The 20,356-nt window shown below is 42.1% G+C and overlaps 1 protein-coding gene across 1 annotated transcript; it reads left to right on the top strand.

Annotated features, from left to right (window-relative positions):
* Nucleotides 1-6,208: 6,208 nt before the first annotated feature.
* Nucleotides 6,209-20,100, top strand: LOC120483527 (serine protease 27). Its single transcript, XM_039678595.2, has 6 exons — nucleotides 6,209-6,318; nucleotides 16,994-17,014; nucleotides 17,120-17,282; nucleotides 17,364-17,635; nucleotides 17,740-17,879; nucleotides 19,439-20,100. The coding sequence occupies exons 1-6, from the start codon at nucleotides 6,222-6,224 to the stop codon at nucleotides 19,727-19,729; spliced, it is 984 nt and encodes a 327-aa protein (XP_039534529.2). The 5' UTR covers nucleotides 6,209-6,221; the 3' UTR covers nucleotides 19,730-20,100.
* The last annotated feature ends 256 nt before the right edge of the window (nucleotides 20,101-20,356 follow it).

Genomic DNA, 20,356 nt, shown 5'->3' with positions numbered 1-20,356 from the left:
GACAACATCCACTGAAAAAATAATTCTTAAAACACATTTCTACATGATTTCGCATCAATTTAATGCAAAAAAACAGGCGTTTTTTCACTTATTTTCCACTATTTTCATCTTTACTTCATTGGCAATCAACTATTCCCTTAAGTTATGACATCAGGCAATATGCCATTCTTTTCACCAAACACTATACTCATTACACAGAAAAAATTATAAAAATCCAAACAAAATCAATGGATCTGTGATGATTTCACTACTAGTTGGCGATCAACAGGCTCAGAATTTCAATAGAATTTTAGACTACTCTCAAAATTCTTAAAAACAAGCTGGATATTTAGCATCATGGCTCACTTACAAACACACTGAACCGCATCCGAGGACGAGCTTGTACGTCTCACACAATCAGAGTGTAAAAATACGAGATATTTTACGGGAAATACTAACATGGGAAGACAGTAAAAGAGCTAAAATACGTGAGAAACCCGGAAAAACGGGAGGGTTGACACTTCAGCGTGAGAAATCGGGGGTGTGGCGTGTGAGCGTGTGAAACCAATCAAATGCGGGTGTCTCACGGCCAATGCGTGAGAGTTGGCAGCTATGCAATATATAATTTTATAAAATATTGTTATTTAAGTTGAATAACAGATACATGTCAACATTATTTAACTGAATATAATATTGGTTTACCTTCTGATAAAATGTTCTATATCCACCCAAAAAATCTTAGTGTATACACGATTACAAAAAAGATGGACAATAGATTAAGTTTCTGTTGAGCAAAATTCACAAGAATAATTATCCAAATAAAATCTCTCTAACAGATCTTTGCCTGGATATATGTGTCACGGGGTATGGTGCAGGAGAACAGGAGTGCAGACGGAAGGAATAGGAGGAGTCCAGGTTCACACAGAAGGTAACATTTAATTCTGGATACAGGCAAGGATACAGGGTAACACGGGGTAACATTCGACATCGACCGACAACCATTGAGTAAAACAGAGGGAACTAAATACACAGAATAATCAAACATAATGGGGTGAGAACAGGTGAAACAGATGATGATGACGAGGAACAGGTGGCTGATGAGGGAGTGAACACGGGATAGGGTGACGAGAGGATCCTGGGAAGTGTAGTGCTGAAGACAAGACAGACTGGTGCAGACGGAGGACTGTGACAGAACTCCCCCCTCCCGGGAGGCGTGACCTCACGCCGCGGAACAGAGGAAGGAGGGGGGACGAACTGGGGCCTGAGAGGGGCGTGGCCAGGGCGGAGCAGGCTGAGGGCGTGGCCAGGGCGGAGCAGGCTGAGGGCGTGGCCAGGGCGGAGCAGGCTGAGGGCGTGGCCAGGGCGGAGCAGGCTGAGGGCGTGGCCAGGGCGAAGCAGGCTGAGGGCGTGGCCAGGGCGGAGCAGGCTGAGGGCGTGGCCAGGGCGGAGCAGGCTGAGGGCGTGGCCAGGGCGGAGAAGGCTGAGGGCGTGGCCAGGGCGGAACAGGCTGAGGGCGTGGCCAGGGCGGAGCAGGCTGATGGCGTGGCCAGGGCGAAGCAGGCTGAGGGCGAGACCAAGGCGAAGCAGGCTGAGGGCGTGGCCAGGGCGGAGCAGGCTGATGGCGTGGCCAGGGCGAAGCAGGCTGAGGGCGAGACCAAGGCGAAGCAGGCTGAGGGCGTGGCCAGGGCGGAGCAGGCTGAGGGCGAGACCAGGGCGAAGCAGACTGAGGGCGTGGCCAGGGCGGAGCAGGCTGAGGGCGTGGCCAGGGCGGAGCAGGCTGAGCGGTCTCTGGCGCTGGCTGGACGGTCTCTGGGGCTGGGCTGGTCGGGCCCAGCGAAGAAGAGAGCTCGGGCTCGGAGGAACTGGACGGAACCAGCAGTGAAGAGCGTTCAGTCTCTGGAGGGCTGGACGGAACCAGCAGTGATGAGCATACAGTCTCTGGATGACTGGACGGAACCAGCAGTGAAGAGCATACAGTCTCTGGAGAGCTGGACGGAACCAGCAGTGAAGAGCATTCAGTCTCTGGATGGCTGGACGGAACCAGTAGTGAAGAGCATACAGTCTCTGGAGGGCTGGACGGAACCAGCAGTGAAGAGCATTCAGCCTCTGGAGGGCTGGACGGAACCAGCAGTGAAGAGCATTCAGTCTCTGGATGGCTGGACGGAACCAGCAGTGAAGAGCGTTCAGTCTCTGGATGGCTGGACGGAACCAGCAGTGATGAGCATACCGTCTCTGGAGAGCTGGACGGAACCAGCAGTGAAGAGCATTCAGTCTCTGGAGGGCTGGACGGAACCAGCAGTGAAGAGCATTCATTCTCTGGAGGGCTGGACGGAACCAGCAGTGAAGAGCATTCAGTCTCTGGAGGGCTGGACGGAACCAGCAGTGAAGAGCATACAGTCTTTAGAGGGCTGGACGGAACCAGCAGTGAAGAGCATACTGTCTCTGGAGGACTGGACGGAACCAGCAGTGAAGAGCATTCATTCTCTGGTGAGTGGGACGGAACCAGCAGTGAAGAGCATTCATTCTCTGGTGAGTGGGACGGAACCAGCAGTGAAGAGCATTCATTCTCTGGAGGGCTGGACGGAACCAGCAGTGAAGAGCATACAGTCTCTGGAGAGCTGGACGGAACCAGCAGTGAAGAGCATTCAGCCTCTGGAGGGCTGGACGGAACCAGCAGTGAAGAGCATACAGTCTTTAGAGGGCTGGACGGAACCAGCAGTGAAGAGCATACTGTCTCTGGAGGGCTGGACGGAACCAGCAGTGAAGAGCATTCATTCTCTGGTGAGTGGGACGGAACCAGCAGTGAAGAGCATTCATTCTCTGGTGAGTGGGACGGAACCAGCAGTGAAGAGCATTCATTCTCTGGAGGGCTGGACGGAACCAGCAGTGAAGAGCATACTGTCTCTGGAGGGCTGGGCGGAGCCAGCAGTGAAGAGCATTCATTCTCTGGTGAGTGGGGCGGAACCAGCAGTGAAGAGCATTCATTCTCTGGTGAGTGGGACGGAACCAGCAGTGAAGAGCATTCATTCTCTGGTGAGTGGGACGGAACCAGCAGTGAAGAGCATTCATTCTCTGGAGGGCTGGACGGAACCAGCAGTGAAGAGCATACAGTCTTTAGAGGGCTGGACGGAACCAGCAGTGAAGAGCATACTGTCTCTGGAGGGCTGGACGGAACCAGCAGTGAAGAGCATTCATTCTCTGGTGAGTGGGACGGAACCAGCAGTGAAGAGCATTCATTCTCTGGTGAGTGGGACGGAACCAGCAGTGAAGAGCATGCATTCTCTGGTGAGCTGGACGGAACCAGCAGTGAAGGGCATTCAGTCTCTGGTGGGCTGGACGGAACCAGCAGTGAAGAGCATTCATTCTCTTGTGATCTGGACGGAACCAGCAGTGAAGAGCATTTTGTCTCTGGAGGACTGGACGGAACCAGCAGTGAAGAGCATTCAGTCTCTGGAGGGCTGGACGGAACCAGCAGTGAGGAGCGTGCAGTCTCTGGATGGCTGGACGGAACCAGCAGTGAAGAGCATTCATTCTCTGGTGATCTGGACGGAACCAGCAGTGAAGAGCATTCATTCTCTGGTGAGCTGGACGGACCCAGCAGTGAAGAGCATTCAATCTCTGGAGAGCTGGACGGAACCAGCGGTGAAGAGCATTCAATCTCTGGAGAGCTGGACGGAACCAGCGGGGAAGAGCATTCAGTCTCTGGAGAGCTGGACGGAACCAGCGGTGAAGAGCATTCAATCTCTGGAGAGCTGGACGGGACCAGCGGCGAAGAGCATTCAGACTCTGGAGAGCTGGACGGAACCAGCGGCGAAGAGCATTCAATCTCTGGAGAGCTGGACGGAACCAGCGGGGAAGAGCATTCAGTCTCTGGAGAGCTGGACGGAACCAGCGGTGAAGAGCATTCAATCTCTGGAGAGCTGGACGGAACCAGCGGTGAAGAGCATTCAATCTCTGGAGAGCTGGACGGAACCAGCGGTGAAGAGCCTTCAATCTCTGGAGAGCTGGACGGAACCAGCGGCGAAGAGCATTCAATCTCTGGAGAGCTGGACGGAACCAGCGGTGAAGAGCATTCAATCTCTGGAGAGCTGGACGGAACCAGCGGTGAAGAGCATACATTCTCTGGAGAGCTGGACGGGACCAGCGGTGAAGAGCATTCAATCTCTGGAGAGCTGGACGGAACCAGCGGCGAAGAGCATTCAATCTCTGGAGAGCTGGACGGAACCAGCGGTGAAGAGCATTCAATCTCTGGAGAGCTGGACGGAACCAGCGGTGAAAGCTCGGCCTCGGCAGGGCTGACGGTGAGCGCAGGCTCGGCAGGGCTGACGGTGAGCGCAGGCTCGGCAGGGCTGACGGTGAGCGCAGGCTCGGCAGGGCTGACGGTGAGCGCAGGCTCGGCAGGGCTGACGGTGAGCGCAGGCTCAGCAGGGCTGACGGTGAGCGCAGGCTCGGCAGGGCTGACGGTGAGCGCAGGCTTTCTGGGAACAAGCATCAAGCGGGGGCGCCAGAACGGGAGTTCATGTTCGGAAGGACTGGACGGAACCAGCAGAGAGAGCTCGGGCTCGGCAGGGCTGGTGGGGACCAACGGAAAGGAGGGCTCCGGTGTTGGAGTGGGGCTGGTGCCATCATCGAGGGTGAAGGGAGAACCGCAGGACACCAGCACCCACTCCACATATGCTGAAAAACTCCCCTGGGGACCACTCCCGGACAACTGCTCTCTGGTGGCGATGTTGAGGCCGGCGTACAGGAAGCTGCAGAGGCAGTCGTCCGGGAAGGTTGTGGCGGAAGCGAGGTGGAAGAAATCCGCCAGATGATCCTCCAGAGACCGGTCCGCTTGCTTTAAACAGAGCAATTGGACCCCTACGAAAGGGTCCATTTTTTTTTTATTTTTTTTTTTTTTTCCTTCTTTGGAGGTCGGTCGATCTGTCACGGGGTATGGTGCAGGAGAACAGGAGTGCAGACGGAAGGAATAGGAGGAGTCCAGGTTCACACAGAAGGTAACATTTAATTCTGGATACAGGCAAGGATACAGGGTAACACGGGGTAACATTCGACATCGACCGACAACCATTGAGTAAAACAGAGGGAACTAAATACACAGAATAATCAAACATAATGGGGTGAGAACAGGTGAAACAGATGATGATGACGAGGAACAGGTGGCTGATGAGGGAGTGAACACGGGATAGGGTGACGAGAGGATCCTGGGAAGTGTAGTGCTGAAGACAAGACAGACTGGTGCAGACGGAGGACTGTGACAATATGCATGTAAAACTGAAAATCTAATCTCTTTTACTCTATTATTTAAATATTCCAAGCATCAGTTAGTTTTTATATTTCTAAATACATTGTTCCATAATAAACTCTTATGAGTAGCCATTACATCTTTTATAATATATGTTTAATAGTACAATTGTGTTTTTGTTCTTTACATAGAGATGGCAAAGGCATAGTTTTCAAAACCTTGCACTTTGAAACCCGTTATCAGTTTTCCATTTTCACTTGGAAACAGTCTCGTGTAAACATACCCTTACAATCACGTGCCACACGCACTCACCGAGGTTCAGAGTTTTCTTTTTGGAATGATAGGCTTTTGAGTACCCTTGGCCATTCCCATTTTCTAAATGACATTCATAGCTATCCAAATCCCAAATGAGTTCCATCTTATGCCCTGAATATTGTGTGCATGTGTGAATAATCGCGTAATACAGTATATACAATGAACAAACAACAAACATAAATAATGTGATGAAGACCCCCGGTGGCTTATTTCTTTAAAAATGTTCACAGGCTTCTGGGATCCATCGAGTTTTTCAGGTCCAGCAAGATTTGTTCCGAACAGCGCCCCCGTGAGGCCGATTTGAGCGAGGTAGGTGACGTTGTAGATGGTGCGAGAACAAAGCAGCCCTCAAAGTTTCAACTTACAGTTTAATCTGCCCAATCACTTTTAGGGCAGAATGCTGATCTTTTAAAATCCTAACAATTATAATAGGGTCAATAGTTAGAATTACACATATGAACTCCTAATAACAAATGAAGACTTTTGTATTTATAACATTCTGTAGGTCTGCTCAGTCATATTCATTCAGCATGCTGTTTTTGCACTTGAAATGTTGTAAAATGTGTTAATGAGTAGAGAAGTGACCTTAAACTGAAAGACAAACCTTATAATTACTTACCTGTAAGGTGACCGGGGGGTGTGTGTAGTGTAAATACTGACAGAATAAAGTAATCAGAGACTCATGAGAGGAAACAGCAGACAGAATACACACCAGACCATAAGTATGAAGTTTAACACAGCTTTGAGTTTTGTTGGAATCATACTTCTCAACATAGAAGGTAAATATAAAATTAAGTGTAGATTTAATGTTTAAAATGTTTAATAATGAAAGTTGAAAATTGAATTCCTGTTGCCAAGGACATTTGTAATTCACAAAACAAGTGATCGCAAATACATTTGATCTAAAGGCTTTGTTTACATGCTTGAAAATGGATTTGGAGATACTATATTGTGCTTAAAGGATTAGTTCACTTTTGAAAAAACTTTTGCTGATAATTTACTCACCCCCATGTCATCCAAGATGTCCAAGTCTTTCTTTCCTCAGTCGAAAAGAAATTTAGGTTTTTGATGAAAACATTCCAGGATTTTTCTCCATATAATGGACTTACATGGAAACCAGACGGTACAAGGTCCAAAAGACAGTTAATAACAGTTTCAGATGCAGCTTCAAATGTCTTTAAACGACACCAGACGATGAATAAGGGTCTTATCATGCGAAACGATCGGTTATTTCAAAACTTATTCCTCTTGTCCCTGGACTTGTTACATTCATCTCTCTTTTTAGAACACATTTTTTAAGAGTTTTAAAACACATTTGTTGCAGCAAGAAAAAGTCAAGAGGAAGTTGATCTGGTGTTATTGGCTATTGTGATAATATCACAATCATTCTGGATATGTCTGATTTTCAGATCTTTCCTGTTTATACTCTGTGAATATATGGGTAGTTATGATTATAAATTAAATCTGTGAATCTACAACATGAAATCAATATGTTGGTTAATCATGTCTTCTGAATAATATTGTAATCATATAAAACATTTAAATAATATATTGCTTGAGTCAGACACACACAGACATCAACAATTATAATATTAATCTCAACAATGGTAACATTCAAAAGTTTCATGCAGCATGCTGGGTTCCAGGATTGTATGAAACTCCCAGCATGCAGTGCTGCATGAATAAAAAAAAATTGCCACCATTGTTGAGATTAATGTGCTAAATTTTGATATCTTGGTGTTTCTACAAGACTGTAGTGCTGTTTTGGTTTATGTATGTTAAAAAAATGAGTCGTAATTTATTGCTGTGGTTTCACGGTGGTGGTAATGTAACACTTTTGGTTGAGGATTAAACTCTGAATGAGTAAGAATGAATTATTTAGTAAATGAACAGACAAATCAAATGTTTTGACAAATCAAATCATTACTAAACTGTGTGTCCGCATAAGTGAGACTTGCAAAAACACAGCTCAAAGTGTCAAAAGAAAATCTCATGTTACAGCATCAGCATACCAACTAAAGCAAACACTGATCTCTATGATGGTAACTTCAAACCAAACATTTTCAATTAAACATCTCAACAACATCTTCTATAGATGTATGACAGAAATAAAGCCATACTGGTTAATAATAAATGTAATAATGTGTAACGGCTGAAGTCTAACGGCTGAAGTTGTAGTTCTTGTGTTTCTCTATTTTCTGTTCTTGTTGTTTTTCTTTCCTTCAGTGATTCTGCTTGTTAACAGCGGGTGTTCATCACTAATGCTCAACAATCACTTACATATTCCCTTAATTATCTCACTGCAACACTGCATCAATGTTACTTTTTACTCTTTGTAGTGTGGATTTTCCTGTGGGGTAGAAAGGGTTAACAGTGTAAGAGAAAAAGACACTCCCACAAAATGTATTTTAACAGTAATAAACTGTAAGTTATAAAACAGTTTTATAGTTAACTGTAAAATATTGTTTTTTGGGTCACCGTTGTGCTGAAGAGTAGAGCCTGTGCTTCAGTCCAGGAGAAGATCTACAAACATCGATGATATGCTGTGTGTTACTTTATTTAAAAGGCACTGTCTGTGTTAGTCGCAGGATCCGGTGGAAATCTCTTTATTTACAAAAATAATTTTTTGTTGTTTCTAATTAAATAAGTTCACAATAATGCCTTGCTCACATTATTAATGCATTATACATTTAGTTGATTATTTTAAGATGGTTTCTGCAAGTGAAGTTAGTTAACTGGAGTTTTCGTCCCTTTTTACAGTAAAATACTGGCAACACTGTTGCCAGTTATTTACTGTCAAAATGCACTAAAACTAATAAGTTGTATTTTTTTAGTTAACTCGAGTTTTAGTGCATTTTGACAGTAAATAACTGGCAACAGTGTTGCCAGTATTTTACTGTAAAAAAAACCTGGTAAGGTCTAACAGTGCATGTAAGTCCATTATATGGAGAAAAATCCTGGAATGTTTTCATCAAAAACCTTAATTTCTTTTCGACTGAGGAAAGAAAGACATGGACATCTTGGATGACACGGGGGTGAGTAAATTATCAGCAAAAGTTTTTTCAAAAGTGAACTAATCCTTTAAGTATGAATTTCTCTGTAAACATAAGATGTATTTATTTATATAGTTAGTACTGAATGAGTCCATAGGCATTTAACTCATCCATTAAAATGATTTAAACAGCACCTCATGAAGTTGGTTGAGTAAATGTTAAGAGTGAGAACTGAAATCTAGACAAAGCACTGTGAAAAAGAATGATTAGTGTCCAAACATTCAACTGTCTATTTGAATATGTAAGTATAATAATAGTAATTATTTGATATTTTAATACTATTTTAATTATAAACATTTCAATAATAAATCATTTAAAGGGGACATATGCTAAATCCACTTTTTTCAGCCCTTAAATGCATTTTTTGTATATTAGGAGTGTTTATAAGCACAGAAAAGTTGAAATTATTCTTTTCAGGTGCTTTGTTTATATCGTTATATTCTGTTATTTATATTTTTATATTATATTCTTCATATTTTGCAACCTGGTCAGAATTTTCTGTTTCTATGACGTATTTTGAACAATTACGTCACAGTAATTGCACCGGAACTGCCAAATAAGGACATTGACAACCGGCCCAACACTTCGAGCAATTCGCCATTTTAATTTCTCGTTCCGATTTTGTAGTTCAAGCTCATGGACGGAGAATTTACGAGAGGGTAAGTCAAAATGTTCGGTTGTTGGATGTCTCTTAGCTGTCGATCGTATTCGATGATGACACTTGCTCCAGGGGTGGGGGTGGGGGTGGGTTCAGCGACCTTGCCGCTGGTGCCCCTTCTCGTGGGCATTGAGTCCGATCCTTGAGCCGCACTCTCGTCCGCAGATGGAGCAAGGGAAACCAGATGCCAGGGGGGTGCCAGCCGCCCACTGATGTTTCTTGATACGCCTCTCGGATCGTCGGTCTTGGTTGGTTTGGTGTATTTGAGAGACTGTAGAGGCACAGGTGACCTGCCAAGCAGATCTGTTAGTGCCAAAGATTCAAGCTGCGTAAGGGGGATGTTCGCTCGCTTTAGGATGTCCCTGGTGTAGTCCTTAAAGCGCCGCATTTGCCCTCCAGCACACCGCTTTGCACCCATTAGTTGACCGTAGAGGACCTGGTGGGGCAAGCGGTGTTCAGGCATACGTATGGTGTGCCTGATCCAGCACAGATGTTTTTTGGCCACGGCTGCTTCCATACAGACGAGCTTCAACAACTTCAACAACCTCCGCCAATATAAAGAAGGGTTTGCTGATTGACTTCATCTAAATGAGGGGTCAGTTCCTTCTATCTTTTGAGACAATGAACAGAGCATTTCGATAAGCTGTAAATATCGTTAATAAAAATAAATTAGTTTACTTTCTTAAAACACATGGGGGTCATGGTTTAGCAGTACCTTTGTCTTTCTTTGTTTTTAAGTAACGTTACACGTCTGCAGTATTGTTCTTGAGTTTCATCAATGGTCATTTAGCTGCTGTGTTTTCTGATGCTTTTCTAAACGTATCATATTATCAATACAGATTTTTAGTGGTAAAATTAGACCGTAGTCCTTTATCTTGTTAGTATGCTTGTTTTAACAAGAGAAATAATCGACTTTCACTTATAACACAATACAGTTACATACCATTGCAAAACATCCATATGAAGATGGTGTTCTACGGGTTCGTCGTCGTCTTTTTCAACTCGCTCCGGGTCCGGCTCGAACATGTAAGGCTTGATGATGGACAAGTCTTCCGTTGTTGACATTTTGTTAACGTGTGATATAACGCGTGTATAATCGTATATCTCCAATCAAATTATAAAAATGGCCGAACGTGGTGGAGTTGAAACGAGAGTCAACTCCACAACCTGAAGAGCGGGCACCGGGCAGGGTGTGACACATCGCTTTTGCATTTAAAGAGACTAGTGATGACCAGTCTCTAGACCGATTTTTGCATTCTCGGACTCATCTGGGACTTGTTCCTTCAAATACTTTGAAGTCTTGACTCGGTCTCGACCCTTCAAAGACTTGGTCTTGACTCGGTCTCGGACCACAGTGGAGGACTCGTAATTTTCAGACCGTCAGGATTTTTTTTCCAGCGCATTTTTTTTATGCTCATATAAAAAAATATCGAGATAGAGAGATATTTTTTTCATTTTACTATTAAAATGCTTAAATGTTTGCCGGTTCCTGCCTCCTTCTTCCCACAACAACAAACCCTGTTAATGTTACATTGGCAAACTCATTAGTGAATTACTCCTCGTTTGTATTTATTTCTGTTTGGTGAATTACTGCATGATACCTGGATGTTTAGTCAGGCGAAACTATCACAACACAAACGTCCATGTGCTCGTCTGATTCAGAGATTTCCTCCAGGAGAAATTGCCATCGTTGAAATTCTCTGCAGCAGACGGGCTCTGTGTCCTTAGGCCGTAGCACGCAGCGAGAGTACAGGCAACAGCAATCCGCCCAGCGCCAGAGTCAATGCGGGGTCCTCGACCGCGACAGGCCGCCGCCTCGGTGTGTCCTGCTCCTCCATCAGCCTCAGCTGCTCTAAACTATACAGCGACTCTGTCCATGGAAAGATAGCCACGGACATCGGATTCGAGCAGCAGAATTTCAAAATCCTCTTCTTCCATATCATGTTTAGTTTCTTCCGTCATTGTCATAACTTACTATCTCCACAGCGCTTGTTAGCTTAGCTTCCAAACAAGATGGCGGATATTGATTTCAGTTTCTGCAATTGAAGTCCCACCCACTGATCTGTAATAGGCTTGTAGGGTGAGTGGGTCCAACACCCTTGAATAATAATGAGCTAATGTTTGTAGTTCTAAAGATTTTAATGAAATATGACTTCCTGCTTATTGTGACGCAAAATGGCGATTTTTACGTCACAATAAGCAGGAAGTAAAACACTTGAATCCTTATTTCTCCCATCTCAGGGGAAAAAAGGGAATAAACCATGACCATTCAAAAATATGACTGGGTTTCTAAAGATATAAAGCTTAATGTAAATGGGCGAAGTGACCCTTTAAATCATGAATATCAAAACTGATATGTCGGGACAAAATCTCGACTCGGACTTGCCTCCTCAAAGACTTGGTCTTGACTCGGACTCGACTGTATTTGAAAACCAACGGACTCTTTCTCGACTTGGACTTGACCCTTCAAAGACTCGGTCTTGACTCAGACTCGGCATAGGCGGTCTCGTCCCCATCACTAAAAGAGACCGCTCCAAAATGAGTTGCTCACAGACGCACATCAGAAAAAGGGGTAGAATAGGGGCCTGTGGAGCTATAATAATGAGGAATTCAGACCCAAGCATTGCAGTTTCGCTTTATATTGACCACAAATGTATGATTTATATGTAAAAAGGAGCAATTTAAAAGCACGAAATGTATCCTTTAAAACTGGGTTTTGCAGTGATTCTTTAGAAGAACCATTTGATTCCCAAAAACCTTTCAGTAAACAGTTTTTAAAAGAACCATTTCTTAACGTGAAGAACTTTTAAAATTCTAAAAAAACTTTTCCACCATTAAAAACTTTTTGTGCAATGGAATGTTTCCATGGCCGTTAAAGGTTATTCATGCAGTCCAAGAATGTTACTAGGGTTAAATAAAATATGATAGAGGCTGTAAGACCTGTTTCACAACAGTTGCATGTGTAAGAAGCAAGTGTATAGTTGTCAGGATTATGTTTTGTTCTTTGAGTTTGTTTCTGTTTCAGTCTTGCCAATTGACCTTGTCTCCAAAAATTTGTCAGTTTGATTCAGTTCACATGTTGTACACTAATTACCTCAGTTCCTCCTTTGGTTGTGTGTATATGTACACTCCCTGTTGTGTTCAGTCCTTTGTCCAGTGTCAAGGTTGTTTTCTTATCTCTTGAGTTTGTGTGATATTCTTCTGTGTTGTGTGCTTAGTACAGTCAGCCATTCTGTGACAACAGTGTAGGATGAATTTATTTAAGTACTTAACAGGAATTACAGGAATACAGAATGGACACCATTGACCGAAGCATAGTGATACATAGCAAGAACACAGTAGAACCAATTTTCACTCAGAAATTGCCAATAACTTAATTACAAAGAAACGGCATGTAACTGAATTAACGTTAAATTTTGAAGTAGAATATAATATTAATATTTGTTTTATTTACAGCTTCTACAGTGTAGAAGTGTAGTTGTGAGTAGTTTCAACTATGAAAATACAACATAATTAAATCAACATAATCTTTTACTATATAGGTGTTTATGGTTCAAAACAACAAGTTAAAACGTGAAAACATCCATTCATCCATCCATCCATCTTCTTCCGCTTATCCGGGGCTGGGTCGCGGAGGCAGCAGTCTAAGCAGAGATGCCCAGACTTCCTTCTCCCTAAACACTTCCTCCAGCTCTTCCCGGGGGGGGGGGGGGGGGGGGGGTTGGGGGGCACCGAGGCGTTCCCAGGCCAGCCGGGAGACATAGTCTCTCCAGCGTGTCCTAGGTCTTCCCCGGGGTCTCCTCCCAGTGGGACGTGCCCTGAACACCTCCCCGGAGAGGCGTCCAGGAGGCATCCGGAACAGATGCCCGAGCCACCTCAGCTGACCCTTCTCAATGTGGAGGAGCAGCGGCTCTACTCTGAGCTCCTCCCGAGTGACCGAGCTTCTCACCCTATCTCTAAGGGATCACCCAGCCACCATGTGGAGAAAGCTCATTTCGGCCGCATGTATCTGGGACCCAAAGCTCATGACCATAGGTGAGAGTAGGAACGTAAATTAACCGGTAAATCGAGCCTGCCTCAGCTTCTTCTTCACCACAACAGACTGGTACATCGACCGCATTACTGCAGAAGCTGCACTGATCCGTCTGTCAATCTCCCGTTCCATCCTTCCCTCACTCGTGAACAAAACCCCAAGATACTTAAACTCCTCCGCTTGAGGAAGGATCTCTCCACCAACCTGAAGTGAGCAAGCCACCCTTTTCCGACTGAGATAAAAACCTGAAGACATATTTGTTTAAAATCTAAATTGTTTACACTTTTTGGATATCAATTTGATTCCATACATTAGATTGAAACAATTTGTAGCTCTCAATGGTCAATTCCTGATTATAATTTATGGCCATTATTAAAACAAATACTCAATGCAGCAACCCATCACTGTGTTTTCTTTATGGAGAGTCTGTCAGTGTAAAAGCAAAGGAATCTGCTGCTGTAGTTGCACTCCCAGCTAACACAGAACGTTGGCACAATGTACCTAACCAGGGCTTGACATTAACACCCGCCAAATGCGGGTGGATTTCACACGTGGCGGGTAACACAGTCACTCCCACTAGCCAATTTGGCGTGTTGAAAAATTGTAGTCTTGTCAAAAGACATCTGACATAACAAACGAATTGCACGACATTAGACACGTGGAGATTAAACTCGCGGGCTGGCCATCAGACTGAGGGCTGTTTTAGCCTGCCCTTAATTATCAACTTAATTTATTGATATAGCGATCTTTTTTAATAGCAGGAGAATCCAGAACATAGGCGCGTCTCACGCTCTCCGGCAGTGCAAATATGACATCCAGACTTTTGTCAAACGATCATCACACGCGACTGGTTGCGCGCACACACACATCAGTACAGGGTTCAGTCAGTTTGTGAGTGTGCGTGGCCAATATAAAGAAAAAAATAATCTTCATGATTTATGGACACGGTGTAACTACTAGCAGGGCAGCCCTTATGTCACGTTATATCACAACTACAGAGTTAATTCTGTTTTAATAAAATTAATCATGCCATGAAAGAAAGCAGGAGATGCATTTGTGGGAATAATCTCGTAAATAAAGACCTGCGGGCCTATACTTGTTTCAGGAGGACATATCTCAAGTTACTACCAGAGCTATATGATGATAATTATTAAGATTAGAGCTCTGAGGAAATGCTGATGCAAAACAAACAATCCAAAGTCCCCAAAACTGTCATATAGGCCTATATAAAGTTGTAATCCTGTTGCCTTAATTGTGGATTTTTTCTTAGAAAAAATAACGTATTCTTTGCTCATTGTTTCTAATGCAGATAATTGTTCTACTCTGTATTACAGTATTTACTGCTGTAAAAATAAATAAATAAATAAGTTATTATATTAAAAGTTATTATATAGCCTACAATAAGAATCTATTGTATGTGTTTATCTTAAAAGACAACATGTTTTCAAAAAAGGAGCTTTACAACCTTATCAGAGCTAATGATAATATTATTAAATTTTAGCACGTTTTAAGCCCCATTTAAAATGTGGCTAGTAAAAGTGCTGTGTGGCTAGTAATTTTGGAAAACCACTAGCCACATTGGCTAGCGAGCAAAAAAGTAAATGTCAAGCGCTGCTTCTAACAATGTTTTACAACATGGCCAAAGGTTGCTATGAATATTGTTGTGAGGTGAAGGTTGTTACAGCGTTGACACAATGTTGACATTGAACCACTGTTCAGGGCCGTTGCTTGAGGTTGTGCCTAGGGTGGCAACATCTGTACTCGTCACTGCCCTGAAGCACGAATCAGCCTTTTAAATTTCAACCGACCGTTGGGCCGTCTCATTTTTCATCGAGCAAAGATACAAGATACGTAATTATTCAAACACAACATACAACTTCCTTGTCTAATGAAGTCGCACCTCAGTGCAGTACATGAGATCCAGGGGGATCTCGTAGCATTAAAAAAATAATTGGCAGAACGTCATCTCGCAGTTGCTAAATGTCGCACAACAACATTGCTACAACCCTCTAGCGGCTTACAATTATCCGTTGTTACAATGTTGCGAGCATGTAGACAGCGATGTTGCCATATATTCGCAACCTTATTCGCAAACACCGGAAGTAGCTAACTGTGGCCATATTGTTGACATGACATCTGTCCTGCTGCTCCTAGCCGCGCGCAGATTTGAGTTGAGGGGAGCAGACTGGCTTCATCTGATCGGTATCAAGAGAACATAAGGTTGATTGGTGTGGACCCACATCAAATAATAGCATTAAGTAAAGATCCATCCTTATTGCCAGCCGTATCTTATCCGGATATTTATAACTATCTCGTTCATACAGTATCCGTATTCAAACTACAATTTACCTCAACAAGGCAATATAATAATCGACACTTGTCTCATTCGTGGAGGTGAAAAAACACGTTTTTTGTGACATGCAAGATTTGTTGTATTAAAGTGTAAATGCAAATGAAAAGGCATGAGAGTCGGTTGTTTTGTCAATTTTAAGTTTTCATTTAAAATTTTTAAGTACATGGTTACATATTTGACCACTTGCTTGAGCAACATAATATATAGAAGTAATGCATAGTAATTTGCAGTGCAATTAGTATGCAATGCAGTAATTTGCTTATGTTGTTGAAATAGTGAGTATGTGTTAAAATAAAAATAGTGAGAACCGGGGTGTTTGTGGTATAGCCGCGGATCAGTTACGCACTGCAAATGCAGCATATAAAGCACTATACCGCGTCTGGCTTCTGTACCGTATAACGTTACACACCGCACGCGGATTATGTGTGAAACCTGTGGTAAAATGATGGGAACAGACCTTTCTGTGGGAAGTTGGCTGAAAATTTAGCCTATTTATCCTAGCTAGCCTCTCCTGTGCTGGCTCAACTCTGTCTCCTTCCCTTCACGTTTTCTGGCAGTCGGTAACTTATCGCATAAAACGAACTCCGGGGTTCTTATTACTGTTGTTAGAACAGCCGTGTATTACACAACACACCATCACGCTGTTTAAAAAAATACAGTGATGATACCACGGATAATACCGATACCTTGCTTGTCAATTGATAGACTGACAGTTGCCGTGGTTTCTATGTCAACAATATGGCCAACGCAAACATTGATAACGCAGATCGAATAACATCTATAGAAATGCATCATGCCACAGACGTTGTTGCCACAACATAAATGTGTTTGCTGGGCTGCTACTTCACAAGGTGTGAAACTGATTTAGCTCACAAGACTGACAGGTTCAGTAACTATTTTCATATCTCAGACAATGAAATCATTTAACCACTGTAAAGTGTAGTACTGTTTAATTTCATTGTGTTTTGATTCTGTTTCCCCAGTTCCTTGTTTATCTCCTTGGTTATTAATTAATCCCGTTCATGTTTCTGTTCTGGATAATTATTCCTCTCTGTCTATTTAAGCCCTGTTTCTCGTTTATGTTGGTTGAACTTGTTATTTCTCCTAAATGTGATCATTTATTTTGTTAAAGATTGTTTCTTTGAGTCTCTTGTGCCGTGTAATGCAACATTGTAACCTGACAACAACCTGGGTTTAATCCCTAAACACCATAATTCATGTAAAAGTATTACCTTGATTAATACTAATGGCATGTGCCAACACCTACATAATAGGTGAAAGAGTAAATTCACAGGCTACAAAAACTAATTTATAAGATTATATGTGTTCATTTAATTGTTTGGTCTCTGTTTTTCAGGTTCTCTCTGCCAGTTAGATAGTAAGTTGTCAGACTCCTGACCACCATAAAGCTATTGTTCCACATATCCTGTGTGTAATATATAATATTAATTAAGAATTCCCAAATTGTCTTTCCTCTCACCAGTATGTGGTCAAGCCCCCCTCAACAACAAAATTGTTGGAGGGCAGGCTGCAACAGCAGGGTCTTGGCCGTGGCAAGTCAGCATTAGCCGCTATGGAAGCCATTTCTGTGGTGGGAGTCTAATCAATAAAGACTGGGTTTTATCTGCAGCTCACTGCTTCCAGGAGTATGAAGTTTAAAGCTTAAATACAACAAGAAATTATTATAAATTGATGTTTTAATTAAAACTGACTATCCTTACATACAGTTCCATTGATACAAGTACCATTGATATCTACCTGGGACGTCAGAGCCAATCAGGCTCAAACCCTTATGAGGCATACAGGACAGCCAGGAAAGTCATAAATCACCCTAACTATGACGGTCCTAGTAAAGACAACGACATAGCACTGGTGGAGCTCTCCTCTTCTGTGAATTTCACTGATTACATTAAGCCAGTCTGTCTGGCGGCTGCTGGTAGTGTATTTGCTGGAGGTACAGAGAGCTGGGTGACTGGATGGGGAACGCTACTGTTTGGAGGTGAGAGAATATTTGCTTGCAAAACAACAATGCTTCAAAGCTCAACATTTTACTGTACATGGCCATTAAAAGCTGCCAAAATTGTCCTCTGTTCTGTGTCACAGGAGAGCCTTCAGACACACTGCAGGAGGTGATGATACCAATTGTGAACAACAGTGCCTGTTATAATGCTTATGGAGGGGGCATCACGAACAACATGATTTGTGCTGGATTGTTAAATGAGGGAGGAAAAGATTCATGTCAGGTAAGATATCAGTCATTCATTTTAAACTAATGAGGGGAGGGGGGGTATCGTTGATTTTAATTTATTTATTAAAATGTTAAAATCATAAAAAGAATCATCAAAAACAGGTTCTTTAAAAAATGAAATGTAATATTGTAGTAGTTGTAGACAAAGGTTTATTTTATTCCAGATTAACATTTGAGGGAAGCAATTTTATTTTATATTTTTATGTCAAAATAATAATTAAAAAGCGGAGTGAGTAAAAAAGGTAGCCAGCTACTGATTACAATGGTAATTTGATGCCTTTTTTATTTTTAAATAAGTGAGTTTTCCTACATCATGAAACTTGATTTTATAAATGGGGTAATCTTTGAAGGATGAACAAATAATGTTTTGGACATTAAAAATAAAATTTAAAGGAGCTGTAAGCAAGAAATTTATTTCAATTAATCATACATTTTCCCTGATATGTCACTGATATGACATTAAGAAATAATATTCATTTCAAATACTTGTATCACTGACAACAGTAGTCCGGCCAGGATATTGTCATTTAAAAAGTGAAGTTGCAGCCCTCAACTGGTGTTGATGTTGTCATGTTGTGTTTTGGTCTGATGCTCCACCCTCCACCGATCTACCAATCACAGAGGCAGTAGTGGCATTCAGGTTGCTGGCTCTTCTCTAGGTACCACAGCTGCAGATACAAATCGGATTCGGATAAAAAAAAATGTCTAACGTTGCGAAACAAACAAAAAAAACTCAATATGAATCCGAAACCTTTGACAAATTCTGAAATAAACCATTAACAGAAAAAAAAAACTCCCTGTGTAGGACTCGTCACTTGCCATTGGAAGGTTCTTGTAGCAACCTACGTTCCTGCTGGATTCTGCAGAATATCTGGCAACCTTGAGTCAAGGGGGAAGGAATCACTTTCAAAATACACCCTAAATTGAAAAGTTATTGCAGTACCAGTTTTGGCCACAATCTTGCATACAACTCCTTTAAATATGAGAATAGAGTTTTGAAGTGCAAATTCAAATGCTTTATTTACTGGATCTCTTGGCGCTCTGTAGAAACAGTGTTGCCTGATCAAGATCGTCTCGCACTGCACTGACATTGATGGTCCAAACTCATAAACCTTCCGAATGAAACCACATTCTTGGTTTCTGTTTTAATATATATATATATATATATATATATATATATATATATATATATATAGTTAAATCTGTTTTAGTTAATTCAAAACATCCAAACAAATTAGTACAATGTGACCACAGTTTACTTAAACGAGGGGCAAAAATAGTAAATTGTGGCCATGAATTAACTACGCCACAATATATAACTCTATACTATATATATTATATAATTGTTGTGCGCAGGGTTCTCGCTGTCGCAAGAGTTTTTTGACACACATCAACATGACATAAGAGCAAGTTGGACAACACTTGAATACATTTCTAACCGGTGTGCATCTTGTGGTTATCAGTATAAAATAAAATATAAAAATAATAGTCAGTTTGTAAAATTATTCAATGTATATTTTCAGATATATCAATGTTAAGTGTTTATCAATACAGGGAGACTCTGGAGGTCCAATGGTCAGTAGGATCAACTCCCTGTGGATTCAGTCTGGCATTGTGAGTTTTGGTGAAGGATGTGCTGAGTCGAAATATCCCGGTGTGTATTCCAGAGTTTCTCAGTTCCAGGACTGGATCAACTTTTACATGGATAGCAACCCACCTGGATTTGTCGAATTCAACTCCAATGGCTTCAGAAGCTCACCCAACCTCCTTTTATTCTCCATTTTGCTCACATTCTCCTTAATTCCTTTCATGCACCATTTCTCTTTGTTGAGAATGTTTGAATGACCGTTCTCAGGGTTCTTTGATAAAGAGGACAATAGAACTGGACAGGTTTTCATAAATATGGGAAGTAGTAAATCGTTATATTGTCATTTATTCTCTTTTTGTATTTTATTTTTATTTACTAGTCTTGGAAAGCTACTCTTATTATTGAGTTTTTACTTATAAATATCGCACACTAATGAGGTTCAGCGAAATTTTGCCCTCAGAATGTTTGCATAATGAGGCTGGAGATTATTTGGCCTAAATGTGAGACATAAATGATGTTTGCAAATATAATTCATACCTGATTATTGTCCTCACTTTGGGTCAGAACTGATATTTTGCTATCTCCTGTGTGTTTCTGGTTTGATTTATATTAAAGGCTTCATTAGTGAAATGTCTTTTTCATGCACTCATTTTTCCCCGCAGTTTACAACACAAGTAAATATAGTTTACCTAAGTAGTACATACATGTAGATATAAGTGAACAATACACAAAGTTTGGGAAATGAAGGGAATACATTAAACATTATTTAAGTACATCTTATCATTGTTTAAGTATTTAATAACTAACAATTCTAAAATATTCTATTATTAAGTGGTATGAATGATCAACTAATTGCTTACTTTTGGGAGCAGTTTTTCTATGTG

Source organism: Pimephales promelas, chromosome 24 (genome assembly GCF_988280905.1).
Source record: "Pimephales promelas chromosome 24, fPimPro1.hap1.1, whole genome shotgun sequence".
In the NCBI taxonomy this organism is placed as follows: Eukaryota; Metazoa; Chordata; class Actinopteri; order Cypriniformes; family Leuciscidae; genus Pimephales; species Pimephales promelas.
The sequence above is the reverse complement of the archived record's forward strand: the minus strand, read 5'-3'. Positions and strand labels throughout refer to the sequence as shown.

What these genes read in the sequence shown, in the direction of transcription:
- LOC120483527 (XM_039678595.2), top strand. Translation starts at nt 6,222, where the DNA reads ATGAGAGGAAACAGCAGACAGAATACACACCAGACCATAAGTATGAAG. An exon ending in TTCTCTCTGCCAGTTAGATA is followed by an intron (nt 17,015 to 17,119) that starts GTAAGTTGTCAG and finishes TCCTCTCACCAG; the next exon opens with TATGTGGTCAAGCCCCCCTC. An exon ending in GGGAACGCTACTGTTTGGAG is followed by an intron (nt 17,636 to 17,739) that starts GTGAGAGAATAT and finishes TCTGTGTCACAG; the next exon opens with GAGAGCCTTCAGACACACTG.